The sequence below is a fragment of the Falco naumanni genome, chromosome 6, assembly GCF_017639655.2.
Source record: "Falco naumanni isolate bFalNau1 chromosome 6, bFalNau1.pat, whole genome shotgun sequence".
NCBI classification, from domain to species: Eukaryota; Metazoa; Chordata; class Aves; order Falconiformes; family Falconidae; genus Falco; species Falco naumanni.
The window spans coordinates 79,365,707-79,389,957 of NC_054059.1; the positions used below are offsets into that span (position 1 = coordinate 79,365,707).

General features: G+C 40.7%; 1 protein-coding gene across 3 annotated transcripts in view; it reads left to right on the forward strand.

Moving 5' to 3' along the window:
• The window catches only part of PTCHD4 (patched domain containing 4), a 93,498-nt gene that overhangs the window by 58,693 nt on the left and 10,554 nt on the right, over positions 1–24,251 (forward strand). Inside the window, exon 3 of one of the 3 annotated variants that reach the window (XM_040598637.1) lies at positions 1,697–1,788. The exons of the other annotated variants lie outside the window; for them this stretch is intronic. Within the exon in view, the coding sequence (XP_040454571.1) occupies positions 1,697–1,752 (56 nt within the window). The 3' untranslated portion in view covers positions 1,753–1,788. Of the gene's footprint in view, positions 1–1,696; positions 1,789–24,251 lie in introns of those variants that run through there. 3 annotated transcript variants of the gene reach the window in all.

The following is a 24,251-nucleotide window of genomic DNA, read 5'->3' on the forward strand; positions in this document are numbered from 1 at the left end:
TTGACTTCTTTTTCTAGTAAAAAAATAATTTTAATTCTTTACTTTTTTTCCAGAGAGCTTCATTTAGTTCACTAATGTATTTTGAACTCTCAGTCAGCAGATCTAGACAGCCCTGTGAAACATGGTGCGGAAAACATTGTAGATATATGCTGTACGGCGAACAATGTACAGGGAGTTTCAAAGCTCTGTGGAATACTTTGACAATTCAAAAATGTTAACTATTGATATAGCCACTTTTGTTTCACATCCAAACATTTACAAAGCTCTCTCTTGAAGCCCACACTGTGCCTATTCATTTTTTCTCGGGCTCTGAACTGCAAGATTTCTAATGATTAAAAATTTCAGATCTCACCCACACATCAGTCTTCATAAAGAGTCTTTTGGGAGATTAATCTCTTTAAGAAGAGCAGTCATTACAGGGAAGAGGATGGGGAACTTGAGAGAAAAAAATCTCTTTATATCCTGTGTATTGTCTAGCATGGTTAAGTCTTTGGATACTATTTTAAAATAAGTAACGCATAATTATTAACATCAAATCACTTCTCAATATTTCTCAGTAGAAAGAAGTACCTATCTTAGGTACCTGGAGGGTCTCCTTTCTCTCTCCAGTGACCACAGAGAAGTGATCACTTTGAACTAGATTTCTTTCCCTTGATCATCCAGGGAAGATGACTCCCAAACACCCTTGGTGTCTATAACGTTATCTCCACTAGGAACCGATCCATTACTGCAGTAGAGGCATCTCCATTTCCAGACGCTTCTAGATTCTCTGAGACCACAAGGCAGTAGCTGAGGAAGTGTGACATAAAGTCATGCTTCGTTATGACATTTGCAAGCCAGTTTTGGGGATTTGCATTTACATTTCCTCACTTTTTCTTTCTAAAGCATTGCTGATCAGAAAATAATTTGTTGGAAGCATTCTTAGCTGAAGAATTTCTAAATGAAAGCACGTGCTTTCCCCCTGGGGTAACACTTGCTGACAAAAACAAAAGAAAACCATTGACTCTGCTTTTCAGCAAACACTTGTTTTTATGCAAAAAAACAACATATTTTGACTGCTAGACATCTGGTGGTTTCTAGTTATCTGGAAACAGTAAAACAATTAAGACATCCCTTGAAAAACTTAACCAAAAAATGAGCTTTCTGATAGAAAATAACTTTTTCTCACTGACTCTGATATTCTAGCCTGTTCTTTATAAGCACAGCTTCTTGAAATACTGTGCAGTCTTATTTCCAATGAGATTTGCTGTGGGTGTGCAGATAATTTTGTGGAAACATATCTGCTGTGTTCACCTACATCTGTTTAGGTGCATAAGAAAAGAAAGTGGGCTGATATTTTTTCATGCTTCAGGCTCTTCGTGTTCTCTACGCCCTCACATTTCTGAACCAGCGACATTACTGGTGTCACTACCACAGCACCGCAGCTGAATACTCCTGGCTATTTTGCAGTTAGATTTTTGTTTAGATCAAGGTCATAGAAGATAACTTCTTTTTTCCCCCGCATTTGAATCTCTTCAAATAACGTATATTATAGTCTTTGAGTTACAAAGAACTTATGTTAATGCATTTCTAATCCTGACAGATGTCTCTGGACAATAATTTAGTAAAATATATTTACTGCCAAATGGCTTTTGAGAGTTAATGGTCATTGTTAAAAATTGTATCTCATGGTAATTTGAGTTCTTTCTGAATTTAGAATACTTCAGTATGCAAGAATGTAACCTCAACAGAAAGAAAAATGAATTGATGTGAGTGGCATCCTGCCTTAGTTTCCAGTATAAACCTTCTCACCCAATACAACTAGATCTGTTTTGCAAGAGGAACACATAGTGAAATAAAAATATCTTTAAATCCAAAAAGCATGTTTTCCAAACCCATTTTTATTAAAGCTTGCGATATGTTTTGCTGGCCGTTATATCTGAAAGATAAATGCTTTGGGGCTTTCTTATCCCCTCTTTTAAGAAAATGTTGGCAATCTGGTCCAACAGAGTGGGAAAAGGGAAAAGCACAAGAGAGGCTGCAAAAAGTTGCCTGCCTTGTGTGACAAATTGCATACAGCAGGTGGTACCATGGTATTGGTAGGACCTCCATTATCACCTCTCCTTCTCTCACACTCCAACCGCTCCAGTAAAACTGTGACCTTTTGTGATTGGAACTCATGTTGAAGCACACAACCACTATAAGATGCTGTAAAATTGTCTCCAACCTCAACTACAGGTTTGGATCAAAGTAAATGTTTGCAGAAGATGTGAAAAATGGTGTTCCTTTGTATCTCCACCTCATCTTAGGAAAGACAGGAATGAGAAAAATAACATTCTTTCATCTCTTCTTTTCCATAGTTGCAAATCAAGCAAAGCCTGAGTTTTCTGAATTAAATTTTTCCATTTATATTTACTCTTTCTGTTCTTCTTGATGTGTGCAAGACTCTGCCGATGTTTGCTGCCCTAACAGAAAAGGCCTGCTGAACGTTGCTTGAAAGACTTCACTTCCAGACATCTTAGTTAAGATAGATGCTGGTTTTACTACAAGGTATACAATATTATTTTAAAGTCACCTTGGGAGAAAGTCATGTTGCACTAAGAACTTATTCTTGCACTGACAGCTTATCCTAATTCTATTTTATTTAGGAATAAGTAAGGAAATTAATTATGCAAGATGAAGGGGAACACCCAGGGGAAATGAAATAGAGGAGGACATTCTTTCTTAGCTTTTGAGGAAAAAAAATGGTCCAAATGTATTAATTTTCCCTGAGCTGCAATGGTAGAGAAAAGCAGGTAGGATAGGCTAAAGAATAATCGCTTATGAAACCTGGTACCTGCTAGTGCTTTGAGAGCGACTTCCAAACGTTCAGCTAGTGCCCATAAACCACTGAATCATTGGATCATTCCAGTCTTCTGGAAACAAAAGATCTAGTTCTTGCCTCCACAGTTGTTCAATATGTCATAAAACAGAGCATGGCAAGATAAGCAAACCAGCCAACCACACTTACTTGTATTTCCTTCTTGACAACTACTGATGTAAATATTAACTTTTTATCTACTTTATCTGCTTCAGTTCTTGGTACTTTCTCAAGTCATTGTCATATATTCATCATAAATATTTTCCTCTTCTTAAGTATTAAATTTACACATGGAAGATTCCCTCTCCAATGTCAAGCCCATACTTCAAGTGTGATCTTCCAGGAAGAAGGATTTTATTTCTGTGAATGCTTTCTGACGGCCAAAGAATCCCCACAATTCAAGAACTGTTGAAACAATTCACTCTGGTTCCAGGTCTGGGACTGTAAACATTCCAGGACTCTTAATGCTAATCTGATAAATGTTGGAATACAATGATGTGTAAATTGGAAAGTTTCACCTGAAAGGGAAAGAATTTTATATGAGGCTTCTCCTCTAGAGGTTTACCTGATGTTGGAGAACTGGAGAGGGGCTGTGGGGTTGTATGGCACCCTGTGCAGGAGTTAGTTACACAGAATTCCATTGCCTGACAACGATAGCTGTATGAGAGCAATCACAAAGACCATTTCTTGACATTGAAGGAGAATCATGGCCCACAAGGGAGAAGAAGGTAAGAAAATGGGAAAAATTCACCAAGGGAAGCAAAGTCAGGTATTAGATGAGATTTGCATCTTCCCCCTCTATTTTAAAGGGTAACCAACAACTTCATCCATTGCAGAATACTGCAGTCTCTTTGCAGAAGAATTCACATTTTTCAGATTCTGCCAAGAGGCCATGTCTAAGCTTGTAAAGCTGTTTACTGTTTACCCACCCAGCAACATGCAAGCAAAACACATGAATAAAAGAAACATTTTCTCTAGGCCTTCAAGTCAGAGAGGAAATGTCACTCAGTCCAGGAAAGATAAGTGAATATGACAAAACCCCAGAACCTCAAAAGTATTTGGATATTTTATCCCACTGATATAGTCAGGGTTTAGTTCCTGTACACCCTAGAAGTTTATGAAAGTTCAGAGGCTTTTTTATTCATAAGACACCTCTACCAATCAGTTACAAGGAGAAAAAGCATAGAATTACTGTTAATTATTTATTCTGACAGTCTGAACAAGCAACTGAATTGAGATAGTCTGGGAGTCTCTGTTGACTAATAGGGAAGAAATATTCAAGGGCTTAAAGGCAAGGAGTGAGTTGAGAGTGAGTGCTTATTAATACATGATTGAATTTACTACTCCCAGGAGAAGTTTATTAGTATCTTATATCTCTTTGCTCTTCATCTACAGAAAAGCATGATTTGGAAAGGCCTTAGAATTGTTAGGCAGACTCAGAAACACAAAATCATTAAGACAGTAAAAAATTAGAGGGAAAATCCTGAAGGAGAATAGATAAGATGTACATCGATCATCATTCCTGCACAAAGTGTAAGCTAGAAAAACAGGAAGGAAATAAGGCAACTAAATGAAAGCCATTTTTTTAAAATAAAAGCTAAAAAAGGAATTGCACAGAAGAAAATATTTATTATCACAGAAAACCAGAAAGGCAGGAGGCTGATCTTGAGCTTGTTTTATTTGGTTTAAGTCTCTTGGTTTCAGTATTATGATGCTAACTAACTCTTGCTGAGCAGTAAAAGCTTTGTAAAAACCAAATTAGAAGGCAAAATTGAAATCATTAAACTCCCTGAAGCTGAAACTCCCCGAAGTCAGAAGAAATAAAGAGTAAGCTTTGCACGGTACAGCTGTCTGAGCTCGTTCCCTGAGCCAGTTGTTGTAGGTTCCCTTTATAATTAATGGGATGAAATATGCACTCTTGGGTCATAATTCATCTGTCCTGACTTAGAAGCCTTGCTAGGCTGAAATGAATTGTCCCCTAAAAACATTCCTCTTTCATGGACTAAAAAGACTGTCTAAACAGCTAGCTCAGCATTAGACATGTTCAGATGAACCTCACTCCTGATGTTTTGTAAAGACATTTCAAGGAAGAAAATGGTCTGTTTTATTTTAACTAGAATCTATATGTAGCAAGAAAGAAAAAAAAAAAAAATTGTGTCTTGGATTCCCATTCTCTGAAGTATTTATGCAGCTATTAACCACTGGAAGCAACGGCTGTATCCATACCAGTTACCAGTACCGTGCCACTGTTTATTTTTCATTCTGGAGGCCAGCTGGCATTATCTGACAACACCCATATGTTTCAGTTCTCCTAGCTTTCAAAAGAGCGTCCCTATCCAAATTTCCTATTGGGAATGGTTCCTGGCCTGTAGTACATCCTAAACTGTGCCTGGGAACTATTTGTGAGAATGCTATCTGGTCCAGACCAAACCTGTGCCAGGGACCTCTCTGACAGTCAGAAATATGGCAAATAGATTTGCAGTGCCCATGCCAGGGTGCCGTTTAATGTACTGATACAGAGGTACCCACTGAAAATTACTTTATAGCACAGATTTAAGAATTTGGGCTTCAATAACATGTAGCACACTTAGGTAATGACAGGGCCAAAAGAATACCTCAGCGCAGCGTGGAACCGGCTCAGAATTATCTTGTCTCTATTTTCAATAAAATATAAAAAGATTTGTAAGCTACAAAAGGAGGTGATAATATAGTGAGAATGAGTGACAGCTAGCACTGATAAAGGGGAATATTTGCTGGGTAACCTAAATATACATGAATATAGGAGATACAATCAATGGGAAATAGGCATTGAAGTGATCATTGGCAAATAACTGAAGTCAAAGCAGACCAAAAGAACAGAAAATGACTACATGGCTTATTTCTGATCACTTTATATAATGACATAAAGTAATCACAACATAGAGTTAAGCTTACAGCTTATCTCTTAAGAAGAAAATAAATCTGGAGTTACACAATAGTACACATTGGTACGTGAGTCATGAGTGGTCCAGCCTAACAACACGTATTTCTTGACAACCCATGCTTGATCTGAGTGGGAATAAGTGGAGTAAGAATGTCACCAACCATAACACTAATAAAATATCTAGATCAATCTGAAAATATAGAGTTTCAAAGAAAGTGCCAAGGTGATTGATTAAAATCAGGTTTTGGGCTCTTGGGGGACAACAGACAAGACCTGGACGGTTGGATGGTACCACGAGGCTTTCCTAGCATCACTGTAACTGTAAGTGGTACAGTAGTATTATTGCAAAAGATAAGCTTTCTTTATGGAGGAATAGTATTAGAGTAAAAATGATAGTGGAAAATGAAAAAAAAAAAAAAAGGATAAAAGAATTTTACTCAGGAAGAGTAGATGTTTCTGTATCTTGTGCAACAGAAGTTGATTCAGCTATTTAAGCAATGTCTACTGCTGTTTGAATCATGCTAGGGGACATTACTTTGGAGACCTATGGGAAACTCATGCTTTTCTTTGATCACAGGTAGAAACCCACTAGGCCAGCTGCCCTAGGACATCTTTAATGGCATAAGACACCTACTTCTTGGTTCCCATTGTATCAACAGAGGTCAAAGGTGGGATTCAGCTGCTTACATGCAGGTATCTTGTGCTATTTAAGAAGCTCTGGGATATATTCTGTCTAGCCTCCAGCTGCCAAATCAAAAGGATGTGGAGAGTGGATATCCATGTTTCTACAACTTGATTTCATCACTAGTAAACAAACGTAGTCAAGAGAGCTTTTCAGTTGATCAGATATATTTGTTCACTTCAGGCTGTGCTGAATACTTTTACAGATTTCACTATTGAAAGGGTTTCCACAACTATGATGAGATCGTTAACACTTACCTCCCAGGTGTGTACCTACACAGCAGATACTGAAATTTACATACCTGAATCTGCATCTGAATCCTTCCCCTTTCTGTGGGTGTCTGAATCAACAAATGAACTCCACTTTCAGCACTCAGCTCAACTTACTAAAAGTGTGTAGCCTGTCAGACATGTTTGGATATCTTGAATACTCAAGTCCTGGGGACCTATGTTTAGGTGTCTGAATAGAGTCCCTAGTGATTTTGGGTAACTGTATATTGTCAGGTAAGATAAATGGCTCCAAGCCATCAGTGTCTGATGAAATTTATTTTCCAAAGGTACAAAAAAACTATCTGAGATCTTGTAAACTTTAGCAAAAATTAGAACTTGCAAAGGCCAGGGCAGGCCCCAGAGGAAAAGTAGGGAAACATAATGCTTATCTTTAAATAGCAACAAAAAAACAAAAAAAAGAGGGATCCAGAAGCTTATAGACCAAGCAACCTGCCTGTGAAAGTCACAAAGACAGAGAAGAAGATCGCTGAACAATCAACTGCAAACACTGGCAGGATAATAAGGTGATAAGAAACCGCTAACGTTTATTTTTCAAGAGCAGGTCACATCCAACCAATCTGATATCCTACTCTGATGGAGTAGAAGCATAAAATTTAATGTAAAGACATATAAAGTGATTTATTTTAGTGATTCCTGTATTCATTTTCATTTTCCCATGAATAACGGATGCCAGATCATTAGTCTCTCTTCATGAGCTTTTTATATCTTGCATGTGGCAAATGCCTCTGTTTAATGTGTGGTACATTTCCTAGGAAAATGTCATATTGTTAATTGATACCCGGCAGTAATTGTCGTACCTTGGCAAGAATGATATGAGGCATACGTACCAGAATTTGTGATGGAAGTATTGCCACCATGAGAAATTACTCATGCCCTTGAGGAATTCCCCTTTCTCAAATCACATTTCTGTATCTGTGCCTATCATGGCCAGTATTTCCCAGTTAACCACATTTTGCACTGATGCTATGAGCCTGATTTCCCCAACACTTACGTGGGTACTCAGAATGCCGTGATCATGAAACTACACTGGTGTAAAACCGATACGGATCAGGCTCTTGATTTACAGAAACAACACTAAATTCAAAAGCCCTTTTAGAGCAAAAAGAAGCTTTCAGTAAAATGACTTGCAAAGATCCAAAGTCCTTAGGATTTAATACGAAAATCACTGACCAGTACTTTTGAAAGCCCAAGGTTTCACTCTTAATGCTTTTCTGCTAAAGGTGTGATAAGGTAAATGTCTACAGTGTTCAAGTACCCCCCTCCCCGCCCCCCTACTATCATGGTAGACTTTTCAGTATGGACTCCTAGTTATAATATTTCATTACATGAAACCTGCACTGGGCTATAAGTTGGCTTCCAGTAAAGATTTCAGCAGCTAGGAAGATGTATAAATACTAAACAAGCTTGGTGCACTCATTTTTCTCAGTATATAGATTGTCAATACTTCCTCAGCTGTTTTAGTTCTCAGGAAAATTGGTGGGGTGACATTTGTGAGGTTGAGCATAAATCTAATTTCCAAAGTGTCTAAGGGAAAACTGACAAGTGTTAATACATCTACACATGCATACATAGCAAGATTTTAAAAAATTATTTTGAGGTAGATGGAGAAATGACTTAGATGTCTATCAGCCAGTTTAGATGTCTACATACATTTTAAATTGCCTTTTAATGTTATGAGTGCCTAAAATCTCTATGTTCTCTCCCTTACAGTTAGCAGTCTGAAAATTAAATTTCTTGACTCCCTCAATAGTCAGTGATGTGAAGCAGGTGTCCCCAGAGGACAATCTATCCCACCTATTTTAAGATCCAATTAATTATTTCTTTTTGTCCAATTAATTATTCCTTTTTGTCTAAAGAGGAAGTTCAGGTGCTTATCTTTGGCTTGGTGTCTTTGAAGAATAAACAAGAAATATCAGGTTGTACCATGTACCACCTTGTCGAGAAAACAGCTGGAGGTGGGAAATAAGGGAACATCAAGCTCATTGTTTCCAGTTTTACTTAATTATGGAATGAAAAATAAATGTGGAAAAGCTGAGCATGTAACATGTTAGAGTAGGACTGCATGTATTAAAACATTTACAATTCATGTGAAAGTTAGTGTTTACTGAGGCTTCTCTCTGAAAGAGAAATATCTGTCATCTTCTTATAGTCTTCTCTCTAAATATTTCTTTGAACTTCTTTTCAAAGTTTCTTTGAAGACTATCAACTTACATTTAAGCACCTAAGGATTTTCTATAGGACAACTTCTTAATGGATTTGTAAAATTCAGGTCCAAGGTGGGAGTCTCAGTCTGAAAACCTTGCATCTAACTCTCCATCCCTTTCTTGCCAAAATGCTGAAAAAAATTACTTTGACATAAAATGTTCAATTCAGCCAGAATCAAAGCACTTTTTTAGACCCTTGGGGAAAAGAGCAAAGCAAAGGAAAAAAACTCCAGTATTAGCAAATGATGAAAAGTATCCCCTTCCTGTCAGCAAATCAATGGAAAAAGCATCTATACTTGCTTAAATCCAGATACAGGGTTAATTCCCCTGTCTCCCTGAAAGCATCAATGCCCACATGATTCACAGTCCAGCAGTCTTTGCATCACCCTGCAATAGTAGCGCTGGGAGTGAACATGGTGCCTAGATAGGCACCATTAGTCTGCCCTGACAATATTTGTTGAATCGGTGATCGTATTGTCACTGGATTCAGTCCCAGATGAGTGACATAATCCCCAAACAAGAGAGTCATTCTCTGTTCTCTCACTTTTTCTCATCTCACTTGGTTTCTGCATTTAAAAGGCACTTTTAAAGCCAGATCCTAAGAGCAGCGATGGAAAGAATTATGTGTTTCTACAAAAAAAAACCAAAAACAAAACAACAAAAAAACCAACCCAACCATTAGCTGGTTACATTTTTACTCCATAAATTATAGCAAACCAAAACCAAACTTTATAATAAAAGACAGCAAATGCAGTGAGATATAATGGCAACAATTCAGTCCTGGATTAAAAAGGATAGCAGAAATTTCTCATTGTCCCAAATCTACTTTCAAATAAGCTTGAAATACTCCTATGGATGCTGAATACTTACAAACAAGGCTAAAGTAATTCCCCTTCATTAGCAGAAAATGAGAGGTGGATGGAAAGGACTATTGAGATGTGATGGGATATTTCAAGAGCAGTGATAAAAACTGCCAAGTATAACCACAATAAAAAAGTTTGCAGCTAGCTCATTTTGATTAGCTGCATCTTCTAGTAGATATTCAAGTCAAACTATTCCTGTGAAGGTTAGAAGATGTCTCCAAGGTCTTTCTTCGAGGGATACTGGTGGTGGAGTAAATTACTGTGTGCACAAGTTCCACAGCTAACCAATGTGAAATAGCCAAAACATGACCTTTGCCTTAAGTAACTTCTATACCCATACTTTTTAGGTTAGATTCTTCACCTTGTAACCCAAGAATTTAAAATCATTACTTACTTTGAACAAAAAACCTTGTGATTTCCATCAGAAATTTGTCATCTGTTTAAGGCAAGCTCAGGGCTAACTGACCAGCATTAAGCCTTTTGCATTTGCAGGCAACAAGCTGGGTCACAGAAGTGCAATCATTCACTGCAAGGCCAGGACTGGGCTCCTGCCAAGCTGCAAGCACCACTGCAGTGGGGCTCACCAAGGGCCAGGGGACACTGAGCACCCTTCTACCAGTGAGGAGACACTGGAGAAGGACATTACACCTGAACAAACGTGTGAAACAAAGGTTTCTTAATCTCCTATGCTAAAAGAAAGAGAAAAAGACATAAAAGGGCCAATATGAAGAGCATTTTGTTTTCTCTTCTACTTAGTCCATACCTGAAAGCCCAGGAAGCAGACAGAGAGGAGATATATGACCATACCCTGCCTTCATCTGGGCTGCTGGCAAGCCTGTTTGGACACATCACCTCCCCTTCTGCTGTTCCAGAAGTAATAAAACCTGCCATCACTCTGCTAGTGCCAAAGGCAAAGAATTTTCTGTAGAATGGTTTGTGAGAAAATTAATTGATGACAGGCTTCTTGGCAATTTACAACCATAACATTTGTATGATCTGCTGATGCCATGGTTTTATTCCCTGCTAATCAGATATTACTCTCTTGACTATGCAAGGGCATCTCTTCTAGTTATTGTTGGCAGGGAGAAGGCAGAACTCCTCACAGTAATAAGTCAAGTCCACAACAACTTTCTGTTCATATCAGCCCGTATTTTTACAAGGTCTCAGAACACTCCATGGAAACAACCTCAATACATAACAGCCAAAATGTGACAACCTGTCTGATCACTTCATGGTGTGGAAGTCCATCCTTGCCAGCCACCTTCCTGGCTTCGGTACAAACCTCTGCCTCACCAAATGAGCCAGCTCCTAAGAGATAATCTTGGTATTTACACACACCTGGACTCATCCCACCTGACATAACTGAATTGTCTACATCTGAAGCTCTGTCTTCTTGAGCTCCCTCAAAGTCAATGGAAGGAGACAGATGCCTGTAGATCTCCAGACAGACAAGCTAAGTTGTCCTAGACTTGAAAGGAGAGGGGGATAATATTAGGCCTGCCTGTGACAAGCTGTGGGATGATATGCCAAGGTTAGAGGGATGGGGTCCTAACAAGGACCTACAGCTTGTTGCTCTGAGTCATACTGGGTACACCTGAAGCCTTACAGAGATGAGCCAGGGGCTCCTGAGGTAACAGGAACCTACTGGGAAACACTGGTGAAATACCTCAAAGGAATTAAGGCGTGTTCCTCCAAGGAGGTGACATAGACGACAGCCCAGCTGAAATGCGTCCCAATGCACACAGCATGGGCCACAAACAGGAGGAGCTGGAAGCCACCACGTTGCTAGAAAGCTACTACTGAAATTTGATGAGATGAATTCCATGACTGGAGTGTGGCTATCGATGTCTGCAGGCTGTTCAGAAGGGACAGGTGAGGAAGGAGGATCGAAGGGGTTGCCTTGTACATCAAGAAATTGATAGATTGTGAAGAGCTGTCTCTGAAGAATAGCCATGAGCAGGTTGAAAGCTTATGGGTAAGAATTAGAGATCGAGGCAACAAAGGGAACCTTGTGGCTGGTGTTTACTACATGCTGCCTGATCAAGGGGAATCTGCTGACAAAGCCTTCTTACTCCAGCTACAGGAGGTATCATTCTCACAGGCACTTATGCTGCTGGGGGACTTCAACCACCCCAACATCTGCTGGAGAAGTGGCACAGTGAGAACTGAGGCCCCTGTGAACCTCATGAGGTTTAACAAGCGCAGGGTCCTACACCTGGGTTAGGGCAACGCCTGGTATCAATACACACTGGGGATAAATGGATTGAGAGCAGCCCTGCCTGGAAGGATGTGGGGATACTGGTAGATGAGGAGCTGCGTGCGGCCTGGCAATGTGCACTCGCAGCCCAGGAAGCCAGTAGTATCCTGGGCTATGTCAAAAACAGCATGGCCAGCAGGTCAAGGGGGGTGGTCCTTCCCCTCTGCTCTGCTCTGGTGAGACACCAGCCCCCCAGCCACCCCCCCTACCCTGCAGTGCTGCATCCAGCTCTGGGCCCCTCAGTGCACAAAAGACACGGGCTTGGTGGAGTGAATCCAGAAGAGGGCCATAACAACAACCAGACAGTTGGAGCACCTCTCCTATGAGGAAAGGTTGAGGGAGTTGGAGTTGTTCAGCCTGGAGAAGAGAAGGCTCTGGGGAGACTTTATAGCAGCCTGCCATAGGGGCTGGCTTATAAGAAAGATGGGGGCAAAATTTTTAGCAAGGTGTGTTGTGATAGGACAAGGGGTAATGGTTTTAAACTAAAAAAGGGTAGATTTAGGGTAGGTATAAGGAAGAAATTTTTTATGATGAGGGTGGTGAAACACTGGAACAAGTAGCCCACAGAGATGGTAGATGCCCATCCCTGGAAATGTTCAAGGTCAGGTTGGATGGAGTTCTAAGCAACCTGATCTGGTTGAAGAAGACCCTGCCCATGGCAGGGGGGTTGGACTAGATGGCCTTTAAAGGTCCCCTCCAACCCGAACTATTCTATGATTCCTCTGGTTACTGAGGGAGCTTGGAATGATTAGACACCTCAGACAAACACCTAAAGTTACACAGGAAAGAGAGATCAGCTGAAAGAGATCTACTCGGAGTGTTTACATGGAATATATATCCTTGGGATGACCTTCAAGCTGCATCTATACTAGCAAAATCACAGTGCCAGAGGGCAGGCAGGGCAGGACAGCTGATCCATTGTACAGTTGCAGAGTCCTTGGCATGCTTTTGGTCAGGGACAACTCCCATATTCCTAACCAATTATCAGACATTGATTGAGAGTTGGGAACTATTTAGAGACAGCCATTCAGTCTGAAAAGAGAGATTTAGTGTTAAGACTGACCTGATTGTGCAGCTGGCCTCCAGACCAGGGAACGATCCCTGATTTCATTTCTTCACCAGCACAGGCATAGTCATATTGAGTTCTCTATTCACTGTGGATTGTACTACCTATGGAAGCAGCTTGGAGGACTGAAGTAAGCTGGACTGCAAATAACGGAAAGTCTGAAAAGGCCAGGTCAGAAACACTCCCACTTGGAAACATGTTCTGCTATGGAGCAGTTTGCAGGAAGAAGAGCTGATGACTACTGCACTGGGACGTCCCAGTATGAAGCACAGAAGAACAGCTTCACACCACTGCACACACAGATAACTGTGACTGTGCCCCCTGCACTTCTGGGTCAGCTTCACACCTTTCCACAATCCTCCTAACCCTGCCCAAGTACTTTCTCTTCTCTACCTTTTCCCATAGTACTCCAAAGTCTTCCTGAGTTCCTTAAACCCTGACACTAGAACACCCCGAGCTCTTTCCCTTATCCCTTAAATTTTTCTTTGTACCATCAGCTTCAGACACATTCTTGTTTCTCATAAATACATTTTTCCAGAAACGTCATGATTTAATGCACTCTCCATTTCTCCTCTAAGGGCAGGACTCTTTCCAAAGAGAAAAGAGCGAGCAGAAATGAGGAGCCTAGGGGAGGAAAGCAAGCCAACCCTGACACTTCATTGTCAGGGGGCTGACCTATAACCACCAGAACCTGTGCTGGTGACACAGGCTAGAGCTGACAACAGCTCTTCCAGAGCAAGGTCACCTCCAGCAGTAACTGTTTTCCTATGACACTGCCAATGGCAGAAACAGCCGCAGCAGCAAAATCAGCCATGCGTTGTCTCCACCAGGTTGAATATGACCTTTTTAAATTGTTCGTTCCCAGAATCTCTCCCAAACATCTTGTTCCAAATCCTGTCTTTAGTCCACAGACCTCCTTCCCCTGTTTTCCTGTGGAATGGTGAGTGACCCATGGCAAATGTGGTTGGCTTAGAGAAGAGCACTGTGGCTGGCAGGTATGGGCACGCTGGCCAGTCAGCAGGTGTTTGGGAACAGAGGAAGCAAGAGAAAAGCTCCTTTCCTGCTTGCCCAGGAAGGAGGCACTGGGGAAACCCGTAGCCTCTACTCAGTGAGGTAAATCCCCATCACTGAGAACAGTACCCTATAAAACTAATAAACTTTTTATATGGGTTCGGTGAGGCATTACCAGCCAAAACTGTAGCAGCTGAGATGAAACTGTTTGGTTTACTGCTTAACCATCATTCCGGGAAGAAAAAAAAAAACAACCAAACAACAACATTAAAAGAAGGAGACCTCTTACATTCCGTAGACAACTTTTAAGACAGTAGAGTCGCTAATTAGAAAGAAGATAATTACTGCAATTTATCTAGAAGCATGAGAAGCACTTACAAAACAGTTAACTACCCAGAAAAATGTTCAATAAGGTAAAAGTTTTGCAGCAGAATTCACTATGAAATTGACTTTAAATTTCAGCGAGTGGCAAAGGGAAAGAGAAGGGAGAAAGAGAAAGTAATATTTGTGGCTCTTTTCTGCTCTCCTGGTAGTCTGGTTTCAGAACTGGGGGGCTTTCTTTGCAAACTAAGAGTGTAGAAAACTTCATTTTGCTCAGCTGAGGGTCAGGATTCTTACGCAGTCCCGGGACACCAGAAACTGGAGCTGTTAAGAGGAATCCTGGGTGCTGCTGCAAGTCCTGAGAAAACAAAACAGGGCTGCAGTAACCTGGTGCTAACACAGCAGAACTCTGTGTATAGTGAGAGCACAGCTACATGAAGCTTTCACCTACCCATTTAACAGGAAAATATATTGAATATATATGACGTATGTAAAACAGGAAAATATATGAAATATATATGACGTATGTAAAAATAAGTTTATATCTCAAAAAAGGTTTCAAAATGCAGATTATGTAGTAATTTTTTTTATGGGTACACACTTGGTTACTTACTCCTTCTCTTGAAAAATACACTTTGGAAGACACAGGGTACATTTTACTAACCCCAGATAATGTTATTGTAAGAAAATGAATTTTAATACTCCTTGCTGTTACATTTTTAACTTTTTCCCTAGTGCTCTCATTTGTATTTAGCAATCTTTTAAGTTTGTACAATGCAGCTGGAGCCTTATGAATGCAAACACTATTATAGCAATCATTTATCAGCTTGAGAGATATAGGCTGAAACTAAGAATTTCTGGCTCAGCCTTGTAATGATAACTCATGACAATATATAAAATCACTTTTAGTTCTTTAAAACTGAAGGGAAACAGCAATTTGCGATGTCGTTGTTTGGATGAATGGTCAACATTCTGAGGCGCAATAATCTAAAATAAACTGATATATAGGTTCCTGTAGGAGGCAAGCAATTTAAAAATATCTTTCTAAAACAAAACATAACTTTGCATCTTCTCCCACATTTAAATTGCAGTGATTTATACATGTAGTTTGTACATTTTATATTTATTGTTATTTGCCTTTCTGAGTAAATTCAATGTACTGAGAGCACATTGTGAAGTGCTACTCACAACGCTTTGCTGACAGAAAAGTAATAAAAAGAAGCATACCGTGAGATAAGTGATTCACTGAGAACCATCATCACCTTGTTTCTGGTGTAGATTATAATTTTCTTTCTTCTGAGTTTAGCAGGCAAAACACTCTTTTGATAAGAGATTAACAGGCTGCTGCTTTTCAGATTTTTTACACCTCTCAGTTAAATCTGTCAAGCAATTCAGTGTGGCCTGTAGCCTGGGTTCAGGTTATCTCTGCCTTACTCCCATTGCAATGACTGACAACACAACGTTTTACAGTGTATCAAAAGCACTAAAACCAGAAGGACTGAAGAAGTTTGATCCAGCAGCTTCCTCATTCTCCCTTTTTCTTTAACAGCACTGGGCTTCTTATAAGGGGTAATCTCCTGTTCATCAGACTTTTTAGAGAAGAAGGTTAGCTGAATCAGCACATCAGATGAAAAAAGAGGGAGAAATCATCTCCTGAGTTCTTATTACCATGAAAAACTGCTATTTTAATGGTCAGCAAAATAACGAATACACACAGTAAAGTTGAGTGGGGGTGACGGGCTCAGAACAGCCAAGGGTTTGAAGGTCCTAAAGCCGGCACTAGTGATATACTATTGTGTCAGTTATCCTATAAAGTAAGGCAAGCCCCTCTCCCTCCCAGTAGAGCTATAAGGTGACGTGCGGAATTAGACTCTATAACTCGAAAGTTATAAAGTAGGTATGTTTATTGCGCGCAGATGCACGGGGGATCGCTCCTCCACAAGCGTGCATGCCCGAAGTGACGAACCATCTCACATTTATACAATGAAACAAATGAATATTCAATTAACGCCTATACATATTCGTTACCTAAACCCCGCTTCATATGTTAATTAGCTTATCAGTCCGTTTCCTGGAATGTGGTGGTCTTGCAGGTTTGTAGGTGATTCATGTTCTTGTGACCATCCGTGACCATCTGATCTTCTCCAGCAAGGAGTGGTGATTCATGTTCTTGTGACCGTCCCATCTTAACCAGCAAGGAGACTTAGCACTCCCTCCCTCTAGATAGCATTGGAATATCTCTCATCCTTTTCTCATTCTTTTTTTAATAGCCCCCTTGTTAGAGGAAGAGGGGCAGGCGTCTCCTCAAAACTGTAGTTGTCTCCTCAGAGCTGTGTGCCTATGTGACCAGACACCACACCTGTGACCAGTCACCATACCCACATTCCTTGAGCAGACATATACAATCACAATCGATGTCCATTGTCCCCATTTCACACTATTTCTCCATATCAAAGGTACCTTCAATTGATGTAGCCATCTCTATAAAAATATTATAAACTGAATTAGCATGTTGTGCTTTCTTCCATGTCCAAAAAGCGATAAAGACTGCCCCCACCCATGTTTATAGATATAAACATGAAAGTTAGGTGCCTCAACAGAACTAGAAAATTGATCTTTCATACGATCCTTGTGCGTGTGTGGTGGTAGAGCAGCATCACCCTTTGGCTAAAGCCTTTGCTAGAAAACAGAACCAGGCCAGGGCTCTGACTGTCTATATGGTATTAAATTGTCTGCATGCTCCCTGACATGCTTTTGCCCTGTCCATGGCACTTTCCCAAATAATTCCCAGGGGCAAATTAGGGTTTCGAGGTGGGCATTCTATTTTGGAGGCTAAAGGAATAAAATAGCATAGTGACACTTACATTGCATCAGCTGCCCTCCATGACAGAAAATTAATACTAGAAATATTTAATTCATTAGAATGGATGCAGATTAAGAATCTCCAATGACCTCTGTCATCTGTCATCCCTCTGTAGAGAAAGCACTGCCTATCCAGCTGTCCTGGAGGTATTAGGAAAGTACACATTCAGACTAATTTCATGTTCAAAATTATTCACATCTGAAATTACAGATATTCAAAATAATAATGGGAAAAGGGTGGCCATCCAGCTGGCTCACGGCTTCTGGTATCCTTAGCAAAAAGGATACCACCCCTCCCAAACCAGAAAGGTTTCTCATATTTATTTTTTTTTTTGAGACTATGGTGAGTTTAGCCAGCATAATAATTGAGTGAAAAGCTTAATTATACCCCTCTGGGACAGGCTGCTAAAGGTCAGGTTTCAGATACATTAATGAGCTGCTAAGTGCTGCTAACTGGGAAAGGCTTTTTTTAAGTCCTGCACAAGCCAGCCCACTCATATTTCTCATGCCAACACTGGGCATATCAGATGTCTGTGGGAGTTTTGCCATGAAAAGAAAATTCATCTTGGGCTTTATTTACAACCATTTCATCAGGTTTTATGAGAAGCAGCTTGAAGATGAGGCCACGCACCACAAAACTGGGAAAGAGGTTGTTGCTCAAATTCAATCTCTTCACAGGGTCCTCTGGCCAGTGATCCAGGGGGATCAGAGCCACACAAGGAAGGAGGCAGTTGTTGTGGTAGCCCTGTCTCCTGAAAAGGTTGAAAAGCAGCAAGGAAAGCAGTCTAGGACTTGCAGAAAAAGATGTGCTATCTTCAAAATTTGGAAAGCAACATATTTTAGCAGGCGCCTATTGGTTTGCATTGCTTGCTTCTTCTGTGTCTTGGCCTAATACCCAAGGTATGAATCCCCAAAGTGTGACATATGCACATATTGGTTGATATCAGGCTTTAAGCATACGAATTGCCATACAATTCCTGTGTTAAATGAGAACAGCAAGGCCTGGTCAATGCTGAGCTCTCATTGCTGAATCTTGGTGATATTTTAAAACTAGTTTTCTTTTTGCCTCAATTTCTCTGCCATAAAATTTGTGTAATACCCATAACAATCTCACAGAGGTCATGATATTCATTAATGCATGTAGTGCCTGTGGGGACTAACGCATGCGCTGCTGTGTCAACCCATGGCAAAATAATCAATTTGTAATCAGTGCTGTGTACAAATGGTGAAGGTAAATAGGATCTGAGACCATGCAGTGAATGAGGCAAGTTTTGTATCAACACAAAGACAGGTTTGTAAATGGTGTTACTATAAGATTAAATTAGTAAAGTCAAAAACTTAAATGCCAGAATTAAGAGCTGGAAGAGTTGCACAGCTTTAATTCATTCTCCACGTGCATATGGACTTCAATGCGATCAGCCCCATGAATACATAGGGACATAAAAGCATTCAGACTGATTCAGGCTAAAGGGTTTGTCTAGCTGAGCATCCTATCTCTGATAGTGGCCAATGGCAAGTGCTTTAAAAATGAGGATTTCAACAGGTCATGTGTAAAGTCATGCTTTCCCAAACACTCCCCCAGGCTCTAGCTGCTTCTTGGCTCACTGGCTTCCACCTCCAAATGTGTTGTCTGTGACTTTAATGACCCTTTCCATGCAGCATTCCTCCACGAACATATGCAAGTCCTCCTAACTGCCTGAATGGTCCGTATTAGTGTCACAGGTTTTTGAACAATTTTGATGAGCCTAGCTGAGGGTCGTGGAGCAGCAAGCATAGCATCAATATGTTGCAGTTGTAATTTTTCAGTAGAGCTGTATAATGAAACGTAAGGAGCAGGCTTTTATTTCAGTCTTTTGGAGAAGTCCTTTCTTCTTTCTGGTTCATTTTGTTTTTCACTCTTTGTCTAATGAGATGAAACTTAGGTCCAAGGACAGGCTTTTGCCCATGCAGAGACCATTATAACCATTTGGCATCTTGGGTGAATGATTTCCTGCATCCACAGCATTCCCTGGCGCTGCTGTTTGATAAATGGTATGTATGTAACCTACTCACCCTGGATCTTCAACCTGTGATCCCCAGGATAAATTCACGGGGACAAGCTGGGAATATGGGAGAGGGCTGTTGCTCCCCCACGGCGGTACTGTGTGAGCAGCCACAGCTTGTGGATTGCAGCATAGGGCAGCAGCCACAGCGCTGCATCAGCTGCTTGGCAGCTGCCTGGGCCTTGCAGCCAGACGGGAGGATGCAGCCCCACCTGAGCGGTCCCACCAGTGGGATGAGCCGAGGCAGCGCTGTGGTGCTGCAGCGGGGCGCGGGCAGCCCAGCACTGCAGTGCGCTGAACGCCTCCTGCCCGAGCGCCGTCCGGGGCTTGGCAAGGGCAGCAGAGCAGCCTTCCTCCACCTTCTTATGCAATGCAGAACCTGGGCTTTTGGGGATGGGAAAGGAAGATTCAATACCTATTTTTCAAATTGCTGAGTCAGTCCCCCGTATTTCCTGCACTCCCAGCAAACAGAAGTGAAAGGCTAATGTTGTCTCCTGCTCTGCTTCCCCATCCCTTTTCAGAAGTAAACAAGTGTCAGCAAATCCTGCACTAACAAGACTGTTAAAAATATCACCCTGCCAGCAGATAGGTTCATTCCCTTTGGTCTGGAGCTGTCTCCTCGCTGCAGAAAAGGGGTGTTTTTACATCAAGTAGGTTAGGTGGAAACCCCTAGTGGCCAAGTGAAAAGCAAGCATGCTATGGTCTGCACCACGGTGGCACTGGTTGGAGTAATTTCCAGATAGAAATTATCAGAGAAAGAATGGATTTGATCTGCATAATTGCTGAGATAGAAGTTAGCCCTGCTTTTGTCAGCTACAGCCTGGCCCTGGGGTAGCAATGGAAAATGAACTACTTCAGCCAAGATGCAGTACTCGTGCTCTTTAATGTATTACAAACCCGACAAACCGAGGTAACCACAGGACCAGATCTTCAACCAGTGTGAAATGATCGTGCCCCATTAGCATTTGGGGATGTATGAGAAATAGCCGCTATCAGACAGACTATATCCCTTGCAAAGGGAGATAAATCCCCACAAAGCTTTGTCCAGGAGAGTTTCCAGCTGTTCAAGCAAGGGGATGTCGGCTGGTCAGATGACTGACTTCACTGGGGAATGGGAAGGGGGAACTTTTTCCTGCATATTGCTTGTTACACTCTCGCATCCTGCAGATGAAACTTCAGACTGGGCAGACAAATGCATCTTGTCACTGAGAGGTGAAAGTGTGTCCCACTACTGAAAATGTTGTATCCTTCTCTCATGGGTAACTCCAGAAACTTGTCCCATTTTCTTCATGCACTCTTTTATTTTGCTCCAGCTTACAAATGCACCAGTAATTTTTCAGACATGTATTCTTTCACACCTTTTAGTTGCTTCTCCAACTATTTATCCTCTGCCAGAAAGTAGCAAATGACCAAACTTACCATTTCTGTAATGATTCAAGTATAGATTATTTTTTCTGGATGCCAGGGTCCACATTTGATCAAAGCATTTTCCTTTCTTGAGACTCACTAGTCCCTTATTCATCTGATTTTCTTTCAGATGTTACTGGATTATCAAATCCAGGTGATAAACAAACTGTTCTGATCAGTGTCACAAATCCATCCTACGCTTTTAGCATAAATGAATATATAATAAATTCATTAATAGCTTGATTTAAATTCATTCTCGTCTTCTATATGTCACTTAAACTCCTATCAATGAATAGCAATTTCCATATGTGCAATCCTTGTTTACAATGTTCATTAAAACGCTTAGATGAGAAACAGCAAAAAGCATTTTAATTCATTGCTAAGCACAGCAGAAAACTAAGCAGGATTCCAACATTATATACAATTTGCAAGCAGTATATGTTAGCTCAAACATAAATCTCATATAATGAGGTGTGCAGCCTGATGAGTAATCACATCCGTTGAAGCATTCTCCATGTTCAGCTCTGTTTCAATGCATTGTGGGCGGGGAGGGGGGGGGGGGAACTGCTATTTAATATTTCAGTTCCTTCTAACAAGAAGAAGAGGAGCTTCTAGGCATGAACATTGCAAGATTTGACCTTAAAATGAACTCTAGCAAACAAACCTTGAATACAAAGCGGTGTCACTACGGTTCGGTTAGAAATGTGTTTGTGTCTAGACTAGCAGGTCTTTGGCTCATCTCCAGTGCTCAACTGGGCTTCTACCCAGGGGTGCTATAAGTGAAGCTCTAGAAAGTCCATGTCAATATCAAACTGGATAAGATTCAAAATCAGACATGCCAAATTCATGCTAGAATTAATTATTCTTAATTCAAATCAAGATCAAGGTGTCATTATGCTGGTCTCTGTGCAAACAGGGGTAACTGTTTGCCTTGGAGAGTCTGCAAAATGAGAAACAGAAACTGATGAAAGATTGAGGATGTGCTGAAGGGATGTGTCATGTAAGTAAATGATGACCATGCAATTTAGCCTGGTTCCCATAATTGCTTGCTCATGTTCATGTCTGGGCTGCTGTATGTTGTTTGGGACAACATTTATTTTGAGGTGAACGGGAAAATGTAGAGTGAGGGAGCTGTCAAGGACAGTGGAGCTGGTTAACTGAAGAGAGTACATAAAAGAAAGGAGACCAACAGAGCAAGTGAACTGTCGCTTTTCATCGATATTTCCAATAGACTGGCATTAATGTAATTTACAGATTGACGTTCCTTAGAATCTTGGAAGGAAAATTAACAGAGGGACTCTGCTATGACTGCTACATCGTTACACCATTTTCTTCTTCTGCAGGCGTGTGTTTCTATATAGACTTCTTTCTGCAACGGAAAGATTTAAGAAAACAGGATGCAGACAGAAGATGGGATTAATCTCATGTAATTTTAGCAGTCCAAAAGTCAGGTTCCTTGGCTAAAAGTCCCAGTCCCTTTCTAGCATCTAGAATCCACCTCTCTCTAGGTGGAGAGAAGGGCGTTTCATTGGGAGAGTCATGCAGATAGGTTACCTTAGGCTAAAGTAGTCAATGTCTCCTGCTGTAGTGACTTCAGGGAGGTCAGCTGGCTGTGGTTGAAAAATTGGCAATATTTTATGGGAGCAGTGTTAGGATGATTCTGAGCTCTTCTGAATTGCCATTATACAGCAAACACCAGACAGAATCAAATGTTTGCCTCTTTCCTCACTGCTTTTCAGCCTCAGACGCTGACAGCGTTGCTGTCTGCCAGGCTCCACCAAAACACCCATGAGGAGACTAACATTTTTATGTTTTGGTCTCATCAGTAATTCCCAGAATTATTTAAAAGGCTTTCAAAGTGTTTATGCGAGCAGAAATAAATGCAACCACTTGGAGCACACATGAAGGCAACAGCCACAGTCTGTGTGTTTAACAGAAATGCCTCATGATGCACTACTTTTTTAACGGGGTTCACATTGTAATGGGGATACACCAAAACTTGAGGGCTGAAGGTCACTAATGTGTTCAGGCCTGCAAAGTGGCCATAGGCTGGCAGAAATATTTTTAATGAAATTGAAATATCTATTAAGCATAACTGACTTAGTTTATGGTACTTGTGATAGCTTTAAGTGTATTTGCTGTGCTTGTCCAAAGGGCTAAAATCTAGCAATACCAAAATCCCTTGTGTAGCACTGGAGATTTCCCTAAGGTCCTTGTCACTAAAAGCATGTGGTTCACCTGGCTGAGGTTTCATTGCACTTGTTAAACACTCCTGCTACAAAACCCAGCTCCGTAAATTAGCCAATTGATTATGATAGTGATCTGTTACTTAAAATAACCCACATACTTTTCAAGGTGAAACATCACAGCAGGGTGTAAACCCCTCTGTCAGCATGTCTGCATAAATCTGTTTCACGAAAAAAATGTGTATGCTGTGGCATCACAAGCAGAATGTACCTAGAAATTATTTAATTTTTCTGCTTAGATGCTTTTTAATGTCACAAAATGCTGTGTACCAAATGAGATAAAGAATCATGTGTTTAATGAAAACAAAATTTCTGCAGGAGATTCATCAGCAGATTTTGGCTGGACTTTACATATTCCTTGCTGTAAGCTCTGTGACATTCAGAAGATGTAAATACTGTAATATCACTGATAATCCCTATGGCTCAAGGAAACTCCTCCCTTTGGACAAAGCTAGTCAGGAGTGCACAGCTTCCACAGTTAGACCCTCTATCCCCAAATCCTGAACCATCCCAGGAATCTTACTAGCAGGATGAGGTCCTACTTCACTTGCACTGAGGTTCAGGAGAAAAAGTAAACCACTGACCACTGTGAGAGTGATTTAGTCCCTCATCTGCCTCATCAGATGCCCTCAGTTACCCTAGTTACCACTAAAACAGCACAACAGCTCAGGGAAAACTAAATAAAGAAGAAATGGTCAATGATCCAAGTATGCAAACCATTTAATTACAGTCATTTTGCAGGTACCTAGAGAATATAAAATTAAAACCATTCTTTTCCTATCTATAATTTAAGTTAGTTTTAAAAAATATATTCTATCTTCCCTTCATCCTGAACCAAGGTGGGAAGCTGTACTCAGCCTTGTAGTCAAGGTCAACTTCTTACCCAGACGCATTTTGCTGAGATTTACCTTTACGGAACAGGATCTAGATTAAGGTACACATTTCCTTGTATATCCTAATGCTGCCCAAGGTATCACCACGCTTCAAATCCTCTCTGCCTTCTGCATCAAGGACGCCAAGGATTTACTAACTCTTCATAAAGAAGTAGTTTAATCGTTCTATTGCTTCTTCTCTTCTGAGATGTGGATGGACCTTGACGACAGTGATTAATTTGCTTAATCTCTATGCTTCATTTTTCTAAATGTAAGCGGGGATACTAATACTAGTGATTAAGCAGAACAAATGCATCCTACATGGCACTGTTGGTGAGATGCAAAGTTCCTCCTCTGTCAAAAAGT